Genomic DNA, 23742 nt, shown 5'->3' on the forward strand with positions numbered 1-23742 from the left:
TCATGCTATGTTTAATTTCATTCCATTCAGTGGTTCTCTAAAAGAAGAAATTTGTATGTATTTTCCATTGGGTCCTATGTTAAACTAAGTCTCCTGTTGGCGGCAATCTTGGATGATGGATCGGCTACAAAGTAACAACACTTAGTCAGCACCTCATTAGGAACATTTATGCTATGTTTGGTTTCATTCTATTCAGTGGTTCTCTAAAAGAAGTCATTTGTTTGCATTTCCCATAGGGTCCTATGTTAAACTAAGTTCCCTGTTGGCGGCCATCTTGGGTGATGGATCGGCTACAAAGTAACAACACTTGGTCAGCACCTCATAAGGAACATTCATGCTATGTTTAATTTCATTCCATTCAGTGGTTCTCTAAAAGAAGTCATTTGTTTGCATTTCCCATAGGGTCCTATGTTAAACTAAGTCCCCCACTGGCGGCCATCTTGGATGATGGATCAGCAACAAAGTAACAACACTTGGTTAGCACCTCATAAGGAACATTCATGCTATGTTTGGTTTTATTACATTCAGAGGTTCTCTAAAAGAAGTGATTTGTATGCATTTCCAATAGGGTCCTATGTTAAACTAAGTCCCTCGCTGGCGGGCATCTTGGATGATGGATCGGCTACAAAGTAACAACACTTGGTCAGCACCTCATAAGGAACATCCATGCCATGTTTGGTTTCATTCCATTCAGTGGTTCTCTAGAAGAAGTTCAAAATGTAAAAAGTTAATGATGACGACGACGACTGACAACGACGGATAACAGACAACGGACGCCAAGTGATGAGAAAAGCTCACTTGGTCCTTCGGGCCAGGTGAGCTAAAAGGGTATCTTATTGAGTTCAGGTGTTCTAACAAAGAGCGTATCTAAGAAAGAGTGTTGTAAGTGTCCGATTCCAGAGTGATGCTTCGTTAACAGCAAATGAGCAAGTTTAATTCAGACTGTTAGTCATTGAATGTCTTAAAACAAAGTAGCACAAAAAACATGAGAAACTACTATAAGATATACTATATATAATGTGCTAATACTCTGAAGGCAAAACTATCAAATCAAATTATAAGAAAAGTAAAAAAAAACACACACTGATATAATTCAATTTTATTACATATCTTCGGTAGGTCCCTTGACATTGGAATGGTAAAAAAGTGTACAGTAAATGACTATCATATAGTTTAATGTTTTCTGTTTCTATACAAGACTCATTTGTATAACGGTTGAACTAATAAACTCCTTATTAAGATAAAAAGTACAAAAATTAAAGCCAGAATTAGATTTTGCATTTAAAAATCAATAAAACTGTTTGAATTTCACAGAAGATGTGAATATAAACAAGATTCAATTCATTCTTATCTCATCATGAATCTCACCAAATGATATTATCATTAATATATCTTACGAATACTGACATCGGCCAAATGTCTGCCTCTAGTATGTTTCCAACCATTTAATTATTGAGTGTTTACAATCAAAAAGCATTTGCTAAACATTTGCTTACAGATAGTTACCAACCAATCATTTCACTGAACAGCTACTTAAAGATAGTTACCAACCAATCATTTCACTGAACTGCTACTTACAGATAGTTACCAACCAATCATTTCACTGAACAGCTACTTAAAGATAGTTACCAACCAATCATTTCACTGAACAGCTACTTAAAGATAGTTACCAACCAATCATTTCACTGAACAGCTACTTACAGATAGTTACCAACCAATCATTTCACTGAACAGCTACTTACAGATAGTTACCAACCAATCATTTCACTGAACAGCTTCTTACAGATAGTTACCAACCAATCATTTCACTGAACAGCTACTTACAGATAGTTACCAACCAATCATTTCACTGAACAGCTACTTAAAGATAGTTACCAACCAATCATTTCACTGAACAGCTACTTAAAGATAGTTACCAACCAATCATTTCACTGTTTTTTCTACAAAACACTTTCATGACTTATCTGGCTGAATATTGCTTAACTTCAGAAAAATCACTTCCCAAAAAATTGAAACTTAAGACACGTTTGAGCATTTAGAACTAAATAAGTAACAACTGGCAGTATAAAAAACCTTGATAAAAGCATGTGCACCTTACATCATATAATTGTCTATTAGGCATGCAATTCAAAATGGGCCAATAAAAAGATTAACCTGTCAGCTCAGGTTATACCTTCAACAACGTATACAAAGGCAAAACAAAACAAAAATAATATGGGATTCTCAATTCTACTAATATACCATACAACAGGATGGCAAAGTAAATTATTGTGACTTAGTTTATCATTCTGACCAAAATAAAAGCAAAATTTAGTAAAAGTAAAAATTAGTTCTATTAATAAGTATAGGCAATCCAAGGGTACAATGTTTCCTACATGGAGAGTCATGAAAAAAGTCAAGTCAGAAAGAAAGTTCACAGTCCAAAGATATGAAATCTCATGATTTAAATATTGTTGCCTTTTAAAAATCAAATTAAATCAAACAATATATGTTTTAAACAAAAAAATAACAATAAAAATTACATTATCTAGACCTTTACAAATAACACTGATATCAATAAACATACTTCCATACATCAAAACCATACATCCATCTAAAATATCAACTTATAATATACAGAAACAAAATGTAGGAACAACTATCAGTGTATCATAGCCATAAAATGTATTCAATGTTTTCCTAAAGAAAAAGATAGTTAAGTTAAATAGTTCTTTTATGTCATCTTAAATTGATGCTTTTGTTAACCATTAGATACAGATATAAAATAAATTGTTGACTAAATATATTCCTTATGTTTCTGGTTTCTATGTCTGGCTAGTCCAACACCTTACAAAGACGGAATGTCCATGTTTGTCTTAAGCATACACAATGCTTATACATAATACAGAAAAGAAAAATTCACCTACAAAATTAAATTAAAAAGCAAAACTTAACACTGAAATGGGATTTTGATCATCCAAGGCCCTTTATTATAAAATCAGAAGTTATTTTGTGAATTTATTATTGTTTTTTGAAAGAATGGACAAAAATGGCAGACTAATTATTTTGATTTCAGAGGAATGTATAAACATACAAAAAGGATCATATATCAGTACACGAGTTCTTATTATTATGATACTGACCCAAACGTATTATTCCAATTCATTTAAGTTCTTATTATTATGATACTGACCCAAACGTAGTATTCCAATTCATTTAAAACCTCACAATATTTTTTTAAATTTCAGTGGTTAACAAGTTAAAGCTGTACAATTCATCTTATTGTCTGAAGAATACACATGAAAATTGTAACACAATTGTATCAATTACCAATCAATCTATCAACAATTTGAAGTGAAATTGATATCATTTTCAATCTTTCATTTATAAAAATTTTGTTTTTTTATCTTTTCTTTGAAAATATTTTATCTGATTTATCTATAATATTTATATATGAGACACACTTGACTGAAACATCTTTCATGTTGTAGATTAAAAGTTACAAGCAAATAAGTAGCACACCATGATAACTGTTTTTTTTGTTAATACTAGAAGTCTCAAGTCCCTTCACTAGTAAGTACCAGCAGTATATAACTTTGTGGCTACAATACACTTACAAGTCCCTTCACTAGTAAGTACCAGCAGTATATAACTTTGTGGCTACAATACACTTACAAGTCCCTTCATTAATAAGTACCAGCAGTATATAACTTTGTGGCTACAATACACTTACAAGTCCCTTCACTAGTAAGTACCAGCAGTATATAACTTTGTGGCTACAATACACTTACAACTTAGTAATTTTCTAATAAAAGCACCATTTAAAATGAGACAAACATGACTGATTATATATATTAAAATGAAATATCACAGTTCAAGTTGTGTTACCATAGTAACATAATAACAATGGAACACAAAAATACATGGACAATAAAATGAACAGAATTTTAGGAAATGTACACAAAACCAACATACTAGCCTTTTACCTGAGGTAACATGAGTAAATCCAATGTCCTATTTATTAGTAAACATATACAGCTAGTGTAGGTCTCAATTATCTCAGACATTTATTCTTGATTTAAGCAGATAACTCGGAGTTAGTACTTGTCTGAAAGAGTAGGAATTACATACATAACTAATAATAGCACTAACCTTAGACATGTTAAAACAGATTTCTATCATAACTTTATTTGTTTCCACGAAAAAACAATAAATATTCAATAGTTGCAGATAAATCTTCCTTAAGTTAAGGAACATAGCGTACACCCCTCATATCTTCTGCATCTGTTTCTTTTAGATCAATTGGAAGCTTGTGTCAACAATAAACACATTATGTATAAGCTTCTATGAAATAAAGACTGCCCTACTTCTCTTCACATCAATGTTTAAAAGGCAAAGAACATAGAATTTACAATAGCTACATTAAAGGCTGACTTAAAGGGGTTAAGATTTGCGACCCAATTCAAAATAAAACCAAGCTTGAATTATAAAGGAAGTAGTATCAAAGAAACAAAAAATGAAGACTTCTACCAAAAACATCCACTGAACTCGACTGGCTAAAAAAGAATGTGAAAGGGTTAAACATATTTTTGAAACATTATATTTTTTCTACATCTATTCCATTATCAAAGGTATAAAAATCTAAATAATGTAGATCCAAGGATGTAAGTTACTGCTTCTTAGTATGATCTGTTACTATGGTAACAGAGTACATAAAAAATACAAAATATTGAATAAAATATCATTCTGAAGAATCATAATTTTAACTATGAACACAATATTTATAACAATATTAAGGAGATCATTAAAAACATAACATTGGTCAAAATGGTAATAATTGTGGTAACACTGTAAAATGGGAAACTCATAGACACACTTTAAAAAATGTTTTATAAATAATCATTGACAGTACCAGAGCAGAGCAGTAATAACTGACAAAAAAAATTTGTTTCCCGTTTAGTGGAAGTGCTGTTCACTTTTAAGCACTTGAAAACCAAAACAATCTTAATATAAATAATGTATGCCCATGAAGCTGCAAGAATATAATCCCTATGTCTCAATGTCAAACATACTGGCACTTTCATTGCATGCCCCAATAAACATGTGCTAACCAACTAAATGTCTACTGATCGAAAGTTGTATAACAGACAATCATACCACATCTACATTTTCATGTTAGGTCGAGAAAAAAAAATCTGAGTTTCCGGTAACCCGACCGACCCTGTTTTTTAGCATGATCCTAATTTTCTTATTGGATCTTCAAAAAAAAAAAAAAAAAAAATGTCATCAACCGACCCTGTTTTTGACACAGGCTTCTGTTAATCGACATAATAATTTATCCAACTTGCTTCTACTGGCACAGAAAGCCAGTAAAACATTTTATTGATGTCAAAAGGTATTCAAAATAGGTTAAAATCCAAGAAATTTGCACAGCAGTTGCTTCAAAAACATTGCAAATAGCCGACATTTGGAATTTGAAACTAATTAGGAATCCAGACTTGGAAAAACCATGATAAATTTCCGGATTTCGTTTACAATGTCAAAAAAAAATGATGTTAAAGGAAACACTGATTTTTTTTTTAGGCCTTATGATTTAGAAATTTAAAACAGAGATAACAAACTTACCTTGAACAGCTTATGAGCTAATTCCTTTATAAAAACAGACAATTGCATTGCAATACCATGTTTACCTCCATTTAAGTGTAATTTTTTAATATAAAGCATGACAGCAAAGGTCTGTTTTCCACTGAGCATAGGGTGTGTACATAATACATTCTATCTATAAGAAAATAGCACAATTTCTCTCTCAGGACAGGTGTGTTATATAAGTACCGTAATATAGAAGCTCTACAGGCTATTTCAACACTAACTTATGCAATGACTGATGCCAAAAAATTATTTTCAAATGCATAAATAAATAATCATTTAAGTACAAAGCCTAAATTACAAATCAATTTCATCCAATAATATCATTACCCTATAAACCAATATGTCACATGACATAGATCACATGTCTATCAGATGTACCTCATGATTTATGTCACATGGCTTGTGACCATTGTTAAGTGACATTGTGATTACATGACCTTTGACTATGTTTTACGCCAATCATTTGTCTTATATTTTGTTGTGTGTTGATCACATGACATTTGAATATGGTTTACACCAATCAATTGTCTTATATTTTGTTGTGTGTTGATCACATGACCTTTGAATATGGTTTACACCAATCAATTGTCTTATATTTTGTTGATCATATGATTTCTTATTGAGTCTTATCTATGTTTATGTCTGCCTGGTTTATCTCCATTTAATTCTTTTGTCTTTTGTCTCCGTTGTATTTGTTTTTGATGCTCCTTCTCCATATCTCTTTCTGTTATATTGAGTCGTAATGACTGAAAGAACATCAATGTGCATTACAAATACTACTCATTATAATTACAAATACTACTCATTATAATTACAAATACTACTCATTATAATGTCACTGATATTTGACAATTATATATATTACAAATACTACTCATTATAATTCCACTGATATTTGACATATATCTAAATTAGTCTTAAAGTTAAAGTATCAATGAACAATGCTCTGCACCTAAACTAATCTAATAAATCAAATCAAAATTCAACATGTTTTTGCACTGAAGTTATAATTATTTAATCAAAAGATGTTCTTGTAGTTACATTATCACAATTTAATCATAAAAGCTATTAACTTCACTTGATACATCATATTCATGTTATAAAGCTTTTAAATTCATTGAAAAACAAAAGCATAATGTTTGATGATTGTAACTTCATATAAAGGTGATGAAATTCATTAAAAATCTAGTTTGATCTGAAGTAAAATGTTGAGGAAAAATCTACATGTCTGGATAAAAAATGTTGATAAATGATAATGCTACCATAAACATACCTCTTGAACTAAATATTCTTCTTCTAATGTCTGTATAGGTAGTCGTCTTAATTTCTCCAGGGTTTCATACATTGTAGGACATTGTGACAAACACCCTGGCTCTCCAAGTGCTATTCTGAACAGTACTAAAGCTACTCTGAAAACAACCTTGACACCTGAAAAATAACAATGTTCCTTGACATCTAGAAATAACGATGTTCTCTTGCAAGTATTCTATATATATAACCTTGACATCTAGAAATAACGATGTTCTCTTGAAACTATTCTATATATAACCTTGACATCTAGAAATAACGATGTTCTCTTGAAACTATTCTGAATATATAACCTTGACATCTAGAAATAACGATGTTCTCTTGAAACTATTCTGAATATATAACCTTGGAAAACAAATCAATTTGATGATCATGTAGAACTAATTCTTCCAAAAATTTAACACAAGGATGTATATGATTACCATTAAATCCTAGAACATAAAGATTATTATCAAACCAAAAACTAACTTTTTCTCAAATTTTTTTCTTATTTAAATTTTCATTTACCAAAATAAGATCTGTATATTCCCTATTAGTACAAAACCTATTTGGCCTCAGAAATCACTAAAAAAAATACTCACTTGTGGAAAACTACCACTACCAATTTCTAGTTGTGTGTTTTAGTTTTATGTATTTTTATGGAAAACCTGTTTCTTTTATCAAGTTGAAGTTGAAAATATTTGCGAATGATTCACAAGTAGAACACTTCACCAGCATAAAATAATCCAAAATAACAAATGGAAAAGTTGTGTTTGTCATTTACCAGAAAAAAGATATTGTAAATTGCAATAAATATGTTGAGAGTGTGTGGAAATTCCATACTTCAAAGATATTACAAAAAATACCTAGATGAAAAGTAAAAAAATTTACATGTCAGTTGCTGAGAAAATAGTCACTTTAAAAGAAGCAGCTTTTGATGTTATTTTGTTTATGTAAATATACATTTTGCACTGAACTGAGTTTTGATTATGTTGGTAAATATATACTAACCTTCACACAGAAACATGTCCCATACACGTAATACACATCCCCATGGCAACGTTCTAGTAAACACACACATAAACCACTCAGTCATATATAATATTGGCTCCATTTTCTGCTTTTTCTGAAAATAAATGGCCATTTGAAATTTGAACTAATGCATCTAAAAAGGACTTTGAAATTCAAATGCATCTAAAAAGGACTAACTGTGAAAATATCCTTAATGTAGTCAGTGATACTACACGGTTCAAGTTATTTTTATTTTCTTAAAGAAGTAAACATTGATATACTTATATCAGTACATTTGTAAGATACTTATACAGGTGAATTTTATATATGGCTTAAAAGTGTCCCTTAGACATTCATATCTTTTAACTTCAAGTAAACAAGTCATACTATCTTGTTTTCTTGAATTTCAAAGGACTTCTTTGCTCTTATAGAATTTTACATAGTCTGTCCTTTGCAGTTGTCTTTTCTAATCATGTAAAAGTAATTTCATGGACAATGAAAATCTCATTCGTCTGTAAGCTTAAACCAGATGCTCTGCAGGGCACAGCTTTATACGACCGCAGAGGTTGAACCCTGAACGGTTCAGGCTAGTATGGACACAACATTCAAACTGGATACAGCTCTGAATTTGGATTGTGATTAAATAGTTGACACAGCATAGGTTTCTGACACAGAACGAATGTGGTCTAATGAACTTAAAATGTTTTTTCTTTTGTCCTCACAAAAAAATGTTTGAAGAAATTTTCTTTTTATTTATGAAATCTGAAATGAAAAAAATTGAACCCCCCCCCCACAATTTCTTTTTCACATCCCCGTTTCCCTTATTCCAAAACTGATCTCAATTCAAATTTTTAATGGAGTTTGCAACAATAACTATACTCATTTAAATTCATCATAAAATATTAAAATGTAAAATAAAGTGCTTGTTATCACTGAATGGTAAAGATTGTTTTAATTTATCAGTTTGTAGTAAAAGTGAATAAACATTGTATATTGTATAAAACAATGATTTAAGTTGATTGAACTACTATTCTGGACAAAGAAAGATAACTCCAATTGAAAATTTCTTGCTATTGCACAATATTGTGCAATTAGATGTTTCTTGCTATTGTGCAATACTGTGCAATTGAAAATATTTGCTATTGCACAATACTGTGTAATTGAAGATTTCTTGCTATTGCGCAATACTGTGCAACTGCAAATTACTTGCTATTGCACAATACTGTGTAATTAAAGATTTCTTGCTATTGCTGAATACTGTGCAATTGAAAATTTCTTGCTATTGCACAATACTTAATATAATAATTTTGGATCCTGATTTGAACCAACTTGAAAACTGGGCCCATAATCAAAAATCTAAATACATGTTTAGATTCAGCATATCAAAAAAGCCCAAGAATTCAATTTTTGTTAAAATCAAACTTAGTTTAATTTTGGACCCTTTGGACTTTAATGTAGACCAATTTGAAAACGGGACCAAAAATTAAGAATTTACACACACAGTTAGATTTGGCATATCAAACAACCCCAATTATACAATTTTTGATGAAATCAAACAAAGTTTAATTTTGGACCCAGATTTGGACCAACTTGAAAACTGGGCCCATAATAAAAAAACAAAGTACATGTTAAGATTCAGCATTTCAAAGAACCCCAAAAATTCAATTTTTGTTAAGATCAAACTAAGTTTAATTTTGTACCCTTTGGACCTTAATGTACACCAATTTAAAAACGGGACCAAAAATTAAGAATCTAAATACACGGTTAGATTCGGTATATCAAAGAACCCAAATAGTTCAATTTTTAATGAAATCAAACAAAGTTTAATTTTGAACCCTTTTGGCCCCTACTTCGTTTTCAATTTTTGCGGTCGTATAAAAACACTGCTCATTTTGTTTGATGTGTTTTATCATTTGATTTTGCCATTTGATAAGGGAATTTAAATTTTGAATTTTCCTCAGAGTTCAGTATTTTTGTGATTTTTTAAAAGGGCTACTTCAATACTTAACTGATAGGGGGTGCCACTGGGGTTCTGTTACACCACCCTTTTCATATAATTTTTTTTTTTTTTTATTTGTTTTTCAGTAGTCAGGCTTTTACAATCCCTTTACATCACCACCTGACTATGGTGTTAAGAGGTTTGATATATATACAACAAAAAATTGACTACATTTTTTTATCTTCTACTGTAAATATATATTATTTAAATATCAACATTATAATAAAAAGTGGAAAGAACAATCACACACACATACATACACACACTCTTGCACATGCATTAACATAATATATATCAACTTGTGTATTGCAAAGAAAAATGTTATCTTTGTAAAGATCTGCTCTTTATGAACTGTAAGTTTCATTTTTTATTTTATATGATTTGAATAAAAAATAATGGTGACTAATCAGTAAAAATGTAATCTACTTTTTCATATAATTTAGGTTTTAATAAATGAATACCTTTTCATATATTGCGTAGGTAAAAATAAACAGCTGCGCCATGAGCACATGATACGCCCGTCGTCTTGTGTGAAAGTTTTATGCAATAATCATTAATAGTTTCTGAGAAAGTTTTAGGCAATAACCATATATTGTTTTTGAGATACTGTTTTTGAGGGACATATGAACCCCCCCCCTCTTTTTTTTCTTCAAAAAAACTAAATATCACTAAAATAAATTTTTTCATCAAAACCAAAAAGTATACAGATCTTTAGATTAGTATAACAAAGAAATGTGTAAAGTTTTAAGCAATAATCATAAATTGTTTTTGAGATACGGCGCGACATGTAATAAAACCCTCCCCCTTTTTTACAAAATACTCAATAACTCAAAAATGAAATTTTGAATCATCACCAAAAAGTATACAGATCTTAAGATAAATATAACTCAGAATTGTGTAAAGTTTTAAGCAATAATCAAAAATCGTTTTTGATATACGGTGCAACATGTGAAAATAACACACCCCTGTTTTAGTTACAAAGTGCCGTAACTCAAAAAGTTTTAATCTTATTTTCACAAAAAAGTATATAGATCATTTGACCATCATATGAAACAACTATATTAAGTATCATGAAATTTGGATAAGTCGTTCTCAAGTAACTGTGCGACATGTTTACGCCGGACAGACAGACACCAGACATTTGTATACCATAATATGTCCCGTCAAAATTTTGACGGGCGTATAAAAACACAGACAGGAACACCAAGAAAGATGCCAGGCGAAGAAATTCTTGGAACTTTATTTACCTTATAATATATTTTGGATAGTTTTCCAAACCTTTTCACATATTTTTAAGTTTCAAAAGGTGACCTATTCTAACAACACATCCTATCACCTTGTGTATAGGAAGTGACCCCCTTGAAATGCAATTAGCTTCTTGTTGAATTTTTATGAGTTAACCAGAAAAAAATAATTTAAGCAATTTTTTACATCTCAAAACTGGAGAATTTAAGAGATTGTAAAAGAAATTTCTTACAAAAAAATTAAGGGGAGATCATTCAAACCATACAAGAAAATATGAAAATAATAACAAATTTACATAATATTTATGCTCCTTCAAGTTAATAAAAATAACTTGTACAAGAAGAACAAGTATAACCCTTGACTAAAATGTTTACAAATGTGATGAAATACGAAATACCTATCAACTAGATATAATTCTGGTAACTCTATACCCTTTATATTCCTGGTAACTTTATATCATTTTTATCATATGTTTAGTAGTAAATACAGTAATTTTGCATATTTGATAAATAGCCTGCTGTTTAATCCATATCGCGCAACTTTGATGCACACCTTTATCTCATACCCTTTATCACACCCCTACTTTTTTTTAATATACATTAAGTCAGTTTTTATTTATGTAAGCTTAAGAAAATTTTTCCTCAAAATAGGTCCAATAAAACGGTCATTTGGGCGTGACGCAATTTATTGAATGACGTCATTGTTTGGTATGTGACGTCACGAAAGTCAAGTTTTCATATTTTTTGGACACTAAATGCAACTATTTTAAGATGCAAGAATAGTAGATAACTTTCCATTTCAATCGCTTTGTGAATAAACCCATGCTCTTAATCCAACTTTAAAAAACTAAACTAAATGCAACTATAAAAAATACAAAACACACAAAAAAATACAATAATAAACAAAATATTTTTAATACAACAGCACGCAAATTGTAAGGTAACCGAGGTGCTTCGGAGAAGTAATTGAGCAGTTCTTTTAAGGCTTTTAAAACAAGACAAAAGTAAAAACTAAAGGGAACCCAGTGCTATGGATCAGAAAACAGTTCATATTATCAGATTATTACATGGCATTTTTCATATCGCATGTATTATCAGCCCTAGGTTCAATATCAGCCCAAGAGCCGCATGGCTCGAGGGCTGATATTGACCGAGGGCTGATAATACATGCGATATGAAAAATGACATGTTATGATCTTTTTATCATATGCTTCAACAGTAGAGAAAAATAGCAGATTCATATATTGATCCTTCTACATGGTTCCCGAAAAGAAGTTGAAAGAGTAAAAAGTTCACAGACGTCGGACCCAAAATTTGATACATTCAATATGAAATCTTTCTATCATATGCCTCAACAGAGGAAAAAAACACATTCTAATATTGACGAATCGACAAAAAATAATTCAACAATATACATAATGAACATTGTTTGGAAAAGTCAACTTTTTTAAAGTAACTTTCTAAATTTTGTTTCAGAAAAACTTAAAAACTGCATATATTTAATAATTTTTTTTTTAATTTAATTTAATCATTTTACACAATATACTTTCTTCTATTCAAATAATTGTTTTGTACACTACTTTGTAATGTTTTTCACTAAAAACGTAGCTTTGAGGTGTATTTTCCGGAATTTGCCGAGTATCACCGGAATGCCATGTGATAACGTTACGGAAAGGCATGTGATAACAATCGAAGCATGTGATAAACTTTTCATATCAGCCCGCTAAGCACCAATTCGAAAAATATGGAAAATACTTTAATTTAATGCTATTATCATACGGTAAAAATCATATGTTATTTAGTCTAAGTATATGATAAAATTTAATACTCTCCTGTTGAAATATATGATAAAGTGTATAAAACATGTCAAAATCCGTATTAGGCCCTTGGGCTGATATTGGTGTCTCGGGATGATACGACATATGATACGGACTTTGCCATGTATTATTCTCTATAAATATCAGGTAATTATATTTCTTAATTTGGCAATTTTATTTTTTACATATATGCCTAGCGTGATTAGGTTTTCTTGCATATGATCACATATATATATTCAATTACAGGCTTTTCTCTCGAACCACTTATGTGATCTATAGTTACTTACCAGATATTTCAATATCATCTTTTTTCTTAGATATTTGAAAATAAATGTCTGCTTAACAACTTTTTTGTGTTTCTATGGTTACTAGCCAGATGTTTGTGAACTGTTACTATGGTTACTTTCCAGATTACATGCATTGACTTTTTCCTGTTTATTTCATGTTGCTATAGTCACTTAACAGATGTATGATTATCTTTTTCCTGTGTCCATGGTTACTAACCATACGGTTGTGTTTTGACTAGTTATGTTTCTATGGTTACTTACTAGATGTTTGTGTATTGGTAAAGAAGTCTTTTTCAGTAAACCAAACAGAACATCTCCATCTACTTGTACAGCTTCCTGAAATAATAAACATGATTGAAATGGAAAGTTATCTACTATTCTAATATGACATGCTTCATTTGCTTTGTAAATAAAGCCATGCTCTTAATCCAATAAAATTAGTTTGAATATGCATATATTGACTACTGCAGAATAATGAATTTGATCAAATTAGCATGCATTTAATATATTTGATTAAACTTAAAACACTTCCAACCTCTTAAATGATGCACATCATGACTACTGTTCGAAATTGACATATGTGACCTAGATACAACAACATGCTGGCTGTTCAAAACTTCAAACTTCTCCCTCTGAAAAATCACATTGCCAGTTGTCATGGTTGTTCGCTTGTTTACAAACAAAAAAGGTAGGTTCATGAGAGAGCCTACACAAATGCTCTACACTTATACAAATCAAATATAGAAAGTACCTTAATTGTCCTAATCAGAATAGAAATAATGGATCTATCGCTTGGGCAAAAATAATCACGAATATAATGCCTACCCATGTTAAACTACAATAAAGTGTAGCTTGCATCAATTATTTCTTAATTGCCAGGATGCATGAACAAAACAAACATTTTTGTTTGGCTCTAATAACCAGGCAGTTATTTCTCACAATTAGATACTCAATATCTAGATATATAAACCTACCAAATCATGGCTATAAAAACCTGTTAGTTTCTGGTAACATTGACAGATTCCTACCATACCAGATTTGAGGGAATACCAAAACTCTATATCAATGATATCTAGACATTTATCATGTAAATACCTACCAAACCAGGGCTGTAATATCCAGGCAGATACTTCTCACAAATAGAGACTAGGCACCAGAAAGCTTGCTCAGCTGGCATATGCATTAGTAAGATAGCTGCTATTGGTCCCTGAGCTTGGCAGTACCCATCATGTGGATTGTGTATTGTGTAAGCTTTCAAGATCCAGAATAAATCTTCTTGGCTAAAATAAACCAAACATTAAACTATAAATAGTCTTGGCTGAAACAAAACATACATATAACTATAAATCCTATAAGCTGAAATAAAACATACATAAAAGTTTAAATACACTTGGCAAAAGAAAAAAATTAATTAAAAATATACTATTTCTGTCTGATAGGCTGATAAGCAAAAGGTCTGTACACCTATTTTGACAATTTTACCTATTGTGTCTGTTTTGTTTGTAAATATTATGGAATTTAATGTGACTGTCATACAATTGAGAGGTTTAGCCCTATAAAATCAGGTTCAATCAACCATTTCTACATTTGTAAATGTCTGATCCAAGTCAAGGATATAACAGTTCTTATAAATTTGTCCAATGTGTTTTATCCTTTGATTTTGCCATTTGATTAGGGACTTGCCATTTTGAATTTTCCTCGAAGTTCAGTATTTTTGTGATTTTACTTTTTCCTTTAAAAAGGTGTTTAATCCGAAGTAGTATTACAACCATCACCTGCTCTGGAAGTAAAGGCATTATAAGATGGGATTGTCAGAGTTTGACTGTTACTAGGGTCAAAGGTTATGATACATACCCATGTCCTCCTCGAGCAGTAAACATTTCATGAGCTGGAAATTGTCTGTGTAAATCTTTTTTGATATCATCTTCCCATTGAGGTTTAATAGGTCTTTTCAAATACTCCTGTAACATATTACAACATTAAGATGGAACTTAGTCTGTCAGTATATTCAGGTAGACTTTGCATTAAGTTAAGATGCTTTTTCACTTTTCACAAAATATCACTTGTGTTTGCTAGCCATGCAGGAACCAATTTCTCATTAACAATAGCGGCTCTTGTCAGGTTTCAAACTTATCATCGCATGTGTCAAATATCACTTGATATCTTCTTGCATTCTGTTCCAATAAGAATTTACTACCACATAAATACTGCCATGCCCTTGACCTGAGAGAGTGGGGAATAACTTTACCTGACATCTCCCTGCATTCTGTTCCATTAGGAATTTACTACCACATAAATACTGCCATGCCCTTGACCTGAGAGAGTGGGGAATACCTTTACCTGATATCTCCCTGCATTCTGTTCCATTAGGAATTTACTACCACATAAATACTGCCATGCCCTTGACCCGAGAGAGTGGGGAATACCTTTACCTGATATCTCCCTGCATTCTGTTCCATTAGGAATTTACTACCACATAAATACTGCCATGCCCTTGACCTCAGGGAGGGAGGAATACCTTTACCTGACATCTCCCTGCATTCTGTTCCTTAGGAATTTACTACCACATAAATACTGCCATGCCCTTGACCTGAGAGAGTGGGGAAAACCTTTAGCTGACATCTCCCTGCATTCTGTTCCATTAGGAATTTACTACCACATAAATACTGCCTTGCCTTTGACCTGAGAGAGTGGGGAAAACCTTTACCTGATATCTCCCTGCATTCTGTTCCATTAGGAATTTACTACCACATAAATACTGCCTTGCCTTTGACCTGAGAGAGTGGGGAATACCTTTACCTGATATCTCCCTGCATTCTGTTCCATTAGGAATTTACTACCACAAAAAAAATTCTGCCTTGCCTTTGACCTGAGAGAGTGGGGAATACCTTTACCTGATATCTCCCTGCATTCTGTTCCATTAGGAATTTACTACCACATAAATACTGCCTTGCCTTTGACCTGAGAGAGTGGGGAAAACCTTTACCTGATATCTCCCTGCATTCTGTTCCATTAGGAATTTACTACCACATAAATACTGCCTTGCCTTTGACCTGAGAGAGTGGGGAATACCTTTACCTGATATCTCCCTGCATTCTGTTCCATTAGGAATTTACTACCACATAAATACTGCCTTGCCTTTGACCTGAGAGAGTGGGGAATACCTTTACCTGATATCTCCCTGCATTCTGTTCCATTAGGAATTTACTACCACATAAATACTGCCATGCCCTTGACCTCAGGGAGGGAGGAATACCTTTACGACATCTTTCTCTTATCTAAAAAATAAAAAAAGACATTTAACTAAAACATATTATTGCATCATATTACATCTGACTAAAACATATTATTGCACCATATTATATCTGACTAAAAACATATTATTGCACCATATTGTACATGTATCAGACTAAAAACATATTATTGCACCATATTATATCGGACTAAAAACATATTATTGCACCATATTGCATACATCTGACTAAAATCATATTATTACACCATATTGTATCTGACTAATACAGGGTTATTGCATGAATATTGGGGAATATTGTCCGGAGTAGAATTTTATGTTGCACGAGCTTGCAAGTGCAATATATGTTCTACAAGGGACAATATTCCCCAATATTCATGCAATAACCCTTTTATTGTATAGAAATATGATATTTGAAAGTAAAAATTGGTTTAAACTAAGATTTTGTTGTTGATGACATCATGAATTTTGAAGATTTATTGCACTAGTGCAATATTGGAATTAATTGCACATTAATTTTTGGCTACTTATTGTGGGAAATATCATATTGCTATGCAATAATATAGGGTTATTGCTAGAATATTGGAGAATATTGTACCAAGTTGAATTCTATATTGCACAAGCTTGCTAGTGCAATATATATGTTCTACGAGGTACAATATTCCCTAATATTTATACAATAACCCTTTTATTGTAGAGCAATATAATATTTGAAAGTAAAAATTGGTTTAAAGTAAGATTTTGTCTTTGATGACGTCATGAATTTTGAGGATTTATTGCACTAGTGTAATATTATAGGGTTATTGCATGAATATTGGGGAATATTGTCCCGAGTAGAGTTTTATATTGCACGAGCTTGCGAGTGCAATATATGTTCTACGAGGGACAATATTCCCCAATATTCATGCAATAACCCTTTTATTGTATAGTAATATAATATTTAAAAGTAAAAATTGGTTTAAACTAAGATTTTGTCGTTAATGACGTCATGAATTTTCATATGCCTCAACAGAGAGAGAGAGAAAAAAAAAACATTTTAATATGGGCGAATCGACAAAAAAATAATTTAACAATATACAGAATGATCATTGTTTGGAAAAGTCAACTTTTTAAAGAGACTTTCTAAATAATGTTTCAGAAAAACTTAAAAAATGTATTTATTAAATAGTTTGTTTGTTTGGTTTTATTATTATTATTTTATTATTTTAATCTATATACTTTCCAGTATTCAAGTAATTGTTTTGTACACTACTTTCTAATGTTTTTCACTGAAAACGTAGCATTGAGGTGTATTTTCCGGAATTGGCCGAGTATTACCGGAATGCCATGTGATAACGTTACGGAAAGGCATGTGATAACAATCAAAGCATGTGATAAACTTTTCATATCAGCCCGCTAAGCACCAATTCGAAAAATATGGAATTTACGTCAATTTAAGGCTATTATCATACGGTAAAATTTATATGTTATTTAGTCTAAGTATATGATAATAGAATTTATTGCACGCTAACTTTTGGTTACTTTCTGTGGGAAATATTATATCACTATGCAATAAAAACATATTATTGCACCATATTGTATCTGACTAAAAACATATTATTGCACCATATAGTATAGGACTAAAAACATTTTATTGCACCATATTGTAACAGGCAATCAGACATGATTTAAGGAAATATGTATACCAGTTTATATTTTACATGTACATTTGCTATAGACAACTGTCTATTGTCGAAGGCTTCGTGTTGCTCTTAATGTCTTTTATTTGTTTTACCTTTTTAAATCTTTTACTCATACATTTTTCCCAATTCTCAAACATTTCAAGCCATTTCATCTCTCTTTTCCTTAATTTCTCAAAAGAGATCCTGTGTTCACTGAAAATAGACAGTACAACCAGTCACAGTATATATTTACATATATATACATGTAGCATTGTCATGATTGTAGAGAGTTTAAACATATTTTATTTTACAAAGTAAAATTGATTGGACACCCGTCATTGCCAGTAAATCATACTTTCAAACTCCTCTAGGGGCCCTGAATGCTGTGTTATCATGGTTATACATGTTATAATATACATGTATCAAATCTAATCATGAAAATGTTTTTACACCATGTAATGTGTTAAGTACAATACTGTTGTACGTGTATGAGCATGATGAGTCTGTTTTGAAAAATTTGAACATTTCAATACATCATGTACATTATGAGTAGGTTCAAATATCCACATACAATAAATACAATATTTATCTGTTCAAAACACAGCTATGTTGGGGTACCTGTACAGTACGAAACATAATAGTGTCATACATACTGGTACTATTCTGCCTAAATGTTAAGTTTTCACACATTTGAATGATATAAGTTTTTTACAATAAATTATTACCCTAGAAAGAAAAGTGCTTTAAGGGGTTGTACATCTGAGATTAAATAATATTTCAGAGTTCAGATATTTAGGACACAGTCCAAGGTTGGGCGGTAAATACCACCCCCGGTATTTACCAGTGGTATTTACCGGTATTTACCGCCCCGGACAATACTCCCCAAGTGGTCAATACTGGCAAATACTGGTCAATTGAAATTTTCATGGTTGTTTTTACTATTAATTTAAGTAAAAACTTGATAAAAAGTTAAATATACATAAACTTTAATTTTTGTGCATGTGTCAGCTTTTAAAATTAATTAATTTGATATGTTTTATTCATTTATAACACTTATTCCTACTGATTTAAAATTTAGTTATTATGAGTTATGTATACTCAAGATATATGTAAAAATTTACATATTATTTCAACATTTATAATTCAATATATTTTTTATTCAAAATGTATGATTTTACTGGTAATTAAAATGTGTCTTTTTACCTATCACCTGGCATGGCTAGGTGTGAAATTTTAATTACTAAAACAACAGCCCTCAATAAAAATTGACGGGCGTATGACATTTGCGCCGATTTAAAACAATTTGATTCTTTCATTTGCGCCGATTTTATATTTGCTCCTAATTGGATTTACAGGTAAGTTGATACTTGTACATATACTATACCGTGCAGGTATATTGGTAAAATCTGTTTATAAACAAAGGTTTTAGTTAATTTTGATTCATATTGTTCTGAACTTTGCTGTAATTGATGGACATATTGCACACTGCAACTATCCTAGGAGTCAATTTTTATAACCATCGACGGCCATACACATAAGTACGTTAATAGCAAGACAAAGAAAAGATGGATTTCGTTATTGACAATTACAACAAATATAGAAGAGACGAAATCACAAGAAAGGAATATATTAGATATGTTGCCTATAAATACTCAGCAATAACAGATTTATGATTTTAATGTATTCCGTTTTTATGGATTTAAATGCTGTAAATAGATTTTCAATTCGTCATTTTAGTATAAACCAGAGTGCTTTTTTTTATCTAAGGTTTTTACTTCTTGATTTTAAAGTATGTGAATATAGTGTACAACTTGAAGACGGAAGAGGTCTATAATGATAAATGAAAAATAACATGACTTAGATGGAGAGTTGTCTCATTTGCACTCATACCACATCTTCTTATATCTATTCACCTGTAATTAACCTGTAATTTACCTGTAAAAAATTGGCGTAAATGAAAAAAAAAATCGGCGCAAATGAAAGAAAAAATCGGCGCAAATGAAATGCAGATTGCGCAAATGCAAAACGCCAAAATTGACAGTACATGGGTTGAAAGTAATAAAAGTGATATATGAAGACTCCCTTAAACAATAAATTATTTCCTGTCTATTTGACTGTGTGACAAAACATTCTTCATGCTGGAAATAGAAATTTTGAAGCAGGGACAAAAAGTTTTTATCTTTTACTACACATTAATCAATATAGATCCCTGTTTGAATTTACAATAGAAATAGAATTGAAAGCATTAAAAATGATTTGAACACTTTCTATATTCAATTATTAATAGTAATTATAATTGAACAGGTAAAGAATGGTTTTTATAGTAATGACCACTCAAAATTTCAATCGACCAGTATTTGCCGGTATTTCCCAGTATTTGCCAGTATTTCCCGGTAATTACCGGTATTTACCACTGGCATGGTCAATACTATTGACCGCTTTTTTGCCAACCTTGGGACACACACATTGGTCTAAATCTAGATTTGGGGTTCTATGACTAAACGAAGGTACAATGTATACACAGACGTTCTGCTTGCATTGGTTACCTTTTCATATCTTAATCATGGTATATATATATATACATGAATACACAGAATTTTACTGAGGTCAAATATCAATGGGTCAGTAATTTTCATCCTCCGAAATTATATTAGATAAAATTGAGAAAGGAAATGGGAAATGTGTCAAAGTGTCAACACCCTGACCATAGAGCAGACAACAGCCGAAGGCCACCAATGAGTCTTCAATGTAGCGAAACTCCCGCACCCGGAAGGCGTCCTTCAGCTGACCCCTTAAAAAATATGTATACTAGTTCAGTGATAATGAACGTCATACTTAACTCCGAATTATACACTGTAAGAAACTGTAAATGCTGTTGTATCTTTTTATTCAAATAAAGATATGAAAACTTGTACTTTGATGGAGAGTTGTCTCATTGGCACCCATACTCATCTTCTTCATTTGTTCTTGTGTATATCTTTGTATTGTATATCATAATAATGTGACTATTGTGTTGCATTCTATTTAGATTTTGTTGCATTTTAGCCATAGTGGTTACTTTTGATGGAAATTCAGATGACAGAAGTCTGTGAATTTTATATTCAAATTCACCATGTTCATGTTCCTCAAAATTTTATCATTTACAAATTCATTTTTTAGAAATGAAAAAAAAAATCTAGGGAAGGTGGCTTTAAACTAGGGTTGGTTGGGTAACTCGCACCACCCATAAACAAGAGGGTAGTGATGGGGGTCCATCTGTTGAGTTAAGCCTTTTTCAACTGATTTTTATAGTTCGTTCTTATGTTGTACTGTTATACCACTGTCCCAGGTTAGGGGAGGGTTGGGATCCCGCTAACATGTTTAACCCTGCCACATCACTTATGTATGTGCCTGTCCCAAGTCAGGAGCCAGTAATACAGTGGTTGTCGTTTGTTTATGTGTTTACCATAATGTCAATTTTGTATTTTTTACATAAATAACATGAATAAGGCCGTTATTTTTCTCGTTTGAATTGTTTTACATTGTTTTATCTGGGCCTTTTATAGCTGACTATGCGGTATGGGCTTTGCTCATTGTTGAAGGCCATACAGTGACCCATAGTTGTTAATGTCTGTGTCATTTTGGTCTTTTGTGGATAGTTGTGTCATTGGCAATCATACCACATCTTCTTTTTTATATTGTACCTTCATGATTTATAACGGTAAAAATTCTTGCCAAATGATGTTAAAGGTAATTTTTAGTGCATGAGGATAAAATGTACACTTTGAAAGTTTCTTTGAGACAATAAAAAAATCAGCTGAAAATCACAAATCACGCTATTTTTTTCCAAAAAAAAAGCTAACGAGAATTATTTATCAATCTGACGAATCACAATAAGGATGTTTTGACAAATCACGAAAAAATTTGTAACCAATTTGACGCTAAACGTAGCGAAAATGACCGTTTGACGCCTGACGGTAAAGAGCAGTACCATCCTCATACAATGGCATGAATGGTATGATTACAAAATGAGATTTTACTATTAAACCTTATCGCTATTTGTCTACCATTACTGGACATCACACAAGTTCCTGTAAAATTTTGAAGTCATATTAGAAAATATCTGATGCCACAATGGAAGTTATTGTTGTATATGATGTCAAAAGTTCAAGCGGGAATAGCTACCAGGTGTATCAAAAGTTCCCATGTTATTTCCTTAAAGATTTAAAAATTGATATGGGGACGAAGTCCCCAATTACGGTAGAAAAAATCAATAAAAAAAAAAAAAAAAAAAAAATCGGGGAAAATTTCCCGAATTTTTCATTCTACTAATGAACTCAAAATCGTTAACTTTTTTTTTCAGATCTACTTCCTGTTCCGGTTTTCTACGCTTTTGCGCAGATATCTGTCTTGTTTGCATGAGACTTTGAAAAAAATTTATATTTATCAGTCTAGTAAAATATAAGATTGGATCTCAATACAAATTCAACTTTAATAATTGTTTGATATGAAAAAACGTTACCTGATGAAAGCGTTTCTTTTGTTTACATCGAATATGACGTCATAACTTAAAGAACGTCACAGCTAATTCCCCAACAACAGAATCAAAATCTGGAACGTTACGTACGGTATTTCGGTTTCTTTTATCAACGTGATTGAATTAAAAAAATAATACAAACAGACTTCGTCCCCATTCACAGGTTATGCCTGCCTCATATTAAACTACTGTTACCTTAACTGACTCATAAATTGATTCGTATTGTTTGGGGTATAAACTTACTCGTCTGGGTCAGTATATTGGTCACCACCCATGAAACCATATCTATCGACATGAGCCATAGCACTCCCATTTTGCATTTCCCTTCCTTTCTCAATCTCCTTCATGTCTCTTGGACTATCATCTGGAATTGCATTTGCCATGTTTTAGAATGAAATGTCTATCATGTACACATTATTTTAGATGTAGTCATGCTTTGCCTTGCATTACTAAATAGATTGTTGATGTTAGCAATAGAGGTGTCTTGGGCTGGTTAAAAGATTGGAAACTGTCCTCTCGAACAATGACAGCTTGTTTTATTCTATCTACGAACAAAAGCACTTAAATAATTTGTTTTCAGAACTGATCGACGAAGGGTGTCAACTGTTATAACCCAGAATTTATTTGCTTGATGATCTTCAGGAAGTGGTGTCTACCGGAAGTTTACAATTTTATGACACATGCTCATTGATCCATGACGAAATAATTATCGGACTGTCTCTCTCATTTCTTTTCGCTTTAAATAAACTTTACCATGCAAAATCTTTGCACGAATAGTGTATAGACTGGTTTTATTTCAATAGACTTTCCAGTTGTTTTCAAATAATTTCATTGGGGTCAAATCGAGAGAGACCGACATTGGTTTTTTTTCACACAACTCACTACTTCTTGGAACAACTGAAATAGTCCGCATTCGTGTATTCATTTATCTGATAACACAGCTAAGGGAATACTGTAAATAATAATAAAAAAGAAATGAAAAGATGTTTATAGATGGTTTAGCATCAAATCTGCAAAAAAGGGGCAATAGTTAAAAAAT

At 31.5% G+C, this 23742-nt stretch overlaps 1 protein-coding gene across 1 annotated transcript; it reads right to left on the bottom strand.

Moving 5' to 3' along the window:
* Nucleotides 1-1084: 1084 nt before the first annotated feature.
* Nucleotides 1085-23591, bottom strand: LOC143074938 (TBC1 domain family member 10A-like). The gene is made up of 9 exons (XM_076250136.1): nucleotides 22947-23591; nucleotides 18301-18400; nucleotides 16444-16551; nucleotides 15128-15234; nucleotides 14373-14553; nucleotides 13535-13609; nucleotides 7927-8041; nucleotides 6902-7056; nucleotides 1085-6374 (listed from the first exon to the last, which is right to left on the bottom strand). The coding sequence occupies exons 1-9, from the start codon at nucleotides 23084-23086 to the stop codon at nucleotides 6255-6257; spliced, it is 1101 nt and encodes a 366-aa protein (XP_076106251.1). The 5' UTR covers nucleotides 23087-23591; the 3' UTR covers nucleotides 1085-6254.
* Nucleotides 23592-23742: the final 151 nt, after the last annotated feature.

The sequence above is a fragment of the Mytilus galloprovincialis genome, chromosome 5, assembly GCF_965363235.1.
Source record: "Mytilus galloprovincialis chromosome 5, xbMytGall1.hap1.1, whole genome shotgun sequence".
Taxonomy (NCBI): domain Eukaryota; kingdom Metazoa; phylum Mollusca; class Bivalvia; order Mytilida; family Mytilidae; genus Mytilus; species Mytilus galloprovincialis.

Excerpts from the sequence above, each read along its gene's own strand:
- LOC143074938 (XM_076250136.1), bottom strand. The coding sequence starts at position 23,086 with ATGGCAAATGCAATTCCAGATGATAGTCCAAGAGACATGAAGGAGATT. Across the intron at positions 8,042-13,534 it reads TACCAATACACAAACATCTA|AAAAAGCAGAAAATGGAGCC; the intron begins GTAAGTAACCAT and ends ATTTATTTTCAG. Across the intron at positions 7,057-7,926 it reads GGACATGTTTCTGTGTGAAG|GTGTCAAGGTTGTTTTCAGA; the intron begins GTTAGTATATAT and ends GTTATTTTTCAG.